General features: G+C 29.9%; 1 protein-coding gene across 2 annotated transcripts in view; it reads left to right on the top strand.

The window, feature by feature from the left end:
- LOC106870605 (centrosomal protein of 104 kDa) overlaps positions 1-3,031 on the top strand; it is a 293,281-nt gene that overhangs the window by 164,673 nt on the left and 125,577 nt on the right. For both annotated transcript variants that reach the window (XM_052973736.1, XM_052973738.1), the window contains exon 16: positions 1,916-1,977. In XM_052973736.1, the coding sequence (XP_052829696.1) occupies positions 1,916-1,977 (62 nt within the window). The remainder of the gene's footprint in view (positions 1-1,915; positions 1,978-3,031) is intronic.

Here is a 3,031-nt window from a genome sequence, read left to right as displayed (position 1 = left end):
ATATATATATATATATATATATATATATATAATATTGATAATAAGGGGAATGAAGAATTTGAACATACAAACATTGTTTATTTATAGTTGGCTTATTCATAATAATTGTCCAACATGTGTTTCAATTGCAGTAGTTGTTGCATATCTATATGCAGCAATTTATGCATTACTAGTAGGATGTCTTCAGGGTGTATAAATATGACATTGTTCGAAGAGGAATTTTCTTGCATTATTAGTTTGAAAATTCTTTTCGAACAATGTCATATCTATACACCCTGAAGAGATCATACTTATAATGCATAAATTGCTGCATATAAATATGCAACAATATGGAATTAATGTGATCAAAACACGTGTCAGAAAATTATTATGAATAAACTAACTGTAAATAAACATTAAGTTTGAATGTTCAAATTCTTCATTCTTCTTATTATCAATATTGTACTTTACACTCTGAGTAACCAGGAAAGACTGTAACATCAGATGGGAGTTAAAGAAAATTTACCATAAAATGCATGGTCTGAAGGAACCAGCCTTGGCATTTTACATAGAGAAATTTGGTATCTGCTTGGATATTACATCCTACCTCTTAATATAATATGATATATATATGTATATATATATACAATTAATAAAAGGAATGACCACTAAAGTGGATTCCTATACACTAGAGATAGATGTCAAATCGCCTTACCACAAAGAGTGTGTTAATTGATTGATATCAATTTCTACCCTCATTATTTTAAATTATATATATATATATATATATATATATATGTGTGTGTGTGTGTGTGTGTGTATAAAAAAGGTCTTTAAGGAGTCATTTACACATTGTTATTTATAGCTTTATGTGTGTTTCGAGTTTCACCATTTCACAAAAGAATAATATATATTTATAAATTCACTTAGTGTAAACAAATGAAAGGCAATGTGTAGCTTTCCGTTAAATAATAAGTCAAAAGACAATATATATAAGCACAAACAAATGGAAAACAGACACAGAAGGTTGCCAAATCCTCATCAGTTATCAGCCAAAGGATCTCTGCAATTTCACACCTTTAACGCTAATATTGTTCCCCTTTGGTGGTTGTTGGTGATGAGAAACCACTGGGAAATAGTGAGCCAATGAACAAGAGACCAAACACGACTGAAAGTGAAGAAATATGAACTAAATATGTAATATACAATATACAAATGGAATGATATTCAAAACGAGACATATATTGGATGAACAAGGCTACCATTGGTTTCATGCTGAGAATTCCCTGCAATTATCAACCCTGCCTCATTGGGATGTTGGTACTCGTCTCTACCTACATACATACGCACACACATATGTACTTATTTATATATACATGTGTATATACAGACAAGTTTTGGTTATGCAAGCACCTATTAACTAATTACCAAAATTTCTGATTATTCAAACAAGATCTCAAGGACTTGGGATTATGTTTAATATGGCTTTATTTGTTTACAATCGGATCAGTTAGCTGAACAAAATTATTCCCTATTTGTCTCGTTCGAGTAACTGACACTTATTTGCTCTTAAGTTTGTAAAGAACGACAATTCCAGATTTACTTTATCTCTTTTTTTTCTTTTTATCATCCACCCACATTTTTTTTTATTTCAGAATGAAGAAAAGAAAGTTATAATTGGATTTTTTTTACATTTATTTCCTTTTAGCAATGGGTAAAAAAAAACCCCCGGGATTAAATGATAATTACGTTTTTCTTATATTTTTCTCTTTTTGTAAACCATAATAAAGTCAGTGTGACAGTAACAAGTGAGAACTGTTATTTTATATATTTATAATGTTATAATAATATTATTATTATTATTATTATTATTATTATTATTATTATTATTATTATTATTGTTGTTATTATTATTATTGTATATTTTTTTCTTTAGGTTTTCAAAGCTACTCAGAAGCTTCTAAGACTCGTATTAACCAAGTTTATACAAGAAAATAAGTATGTTAATCCTTTATTCTTCCACTGGCTTCTGTCAGTTGGATTCTTGTAACTTTCAGTTTATTTATTTGTTTCTTAATCTTTGTTTATTCTTTTTGCTGAACCAAATGCCAGCGTTTGTATAATGAAAAAATCACAAACGATTGTATCAACTTCTGCTTATTTCTGGTACTTATTTGCCAAAGTCAAATTTCATCCTTTCAGGGTCAATAAAATAAGTACCAGTTGGATACTAGGGTTGATGTAATATTCCCCCGAAAATTGCTGGCCTTTTGCCAAAACTTAAAACTGTTTTATTATTTATATTATTATTATTATTATTATTATTATTATTATTATTATTATTATTATTATTATTATATTCACATTCGTTTTTTGATAGATCAGAATTTGCTTTCCCTTAGTTCATTATTACTATATCCTCCTCCTCTTCCTCCTCCTTCTTATCATCATCATCATCATCATCATCATTCCAACCAAAGCCTTGGACTGAACATACTCAAAATTCAGATGTGATGATTGACAATAAGCCACTCAAATGGGTCAGGTCATTTAACTATCTCGGAAGTACACTAAACTTTAAGAGTGCTTTTGATAATGAAATTGATGTTTGAATAGCTAAGGCAGCAAGCACTTTTAGAAAACTTTCCCATCATTTCAGGCCATGTGCCAACAGTAGAAGCAATTATTTTTATTACACTATAGCTCTTAACTGAAGAGGACAAACACCAAACCAAGAAGAATTTGAAGCTGAGATTTCAAAACATAAAACTAAACACTTGTAAAAGCAACTTAAAATTCAATCAACTAGCTAAGTGTGACAGGTATGTTTCTCATGGATCATACCCACCTGACAATTGGTTCAATCAGAGCTGGCTTGTGGCTATTAGATAGTACCACCAATGGAATTATGGATAGTACCACCAAGCAGTTATTGCTATCAAACTTAGTGGGTCCCAAACATGCTCAGGATATTGTCATATCTTCTGATTAATGTTATTATATTCTCTCTCTCTCTCTCTCTCTCTCTCTCTCTCTTTCTCTCTACATATAT

This window comes from Octopus bimaculoides, chromosome 16 (genome assembly GCF_001194135.2).
Source record: "Octopus bimaculoides isolate UCB-OBI-ISO-001 chromosome 16, ASM119413v2, whole genome shotgun sequence".
NCBI classification, from domain to species: Eukaryota; Metazoa; Mollusca; class Cephalopoda; order Octopoda; family Octopodidae; genus Octopus; species Octopus bimaculoides.
The sequence above is the reverse complement of the archived record's forward strand: the minus strand, read 5'-3'. Positions and strand labels throughout refer to the sequence as shown.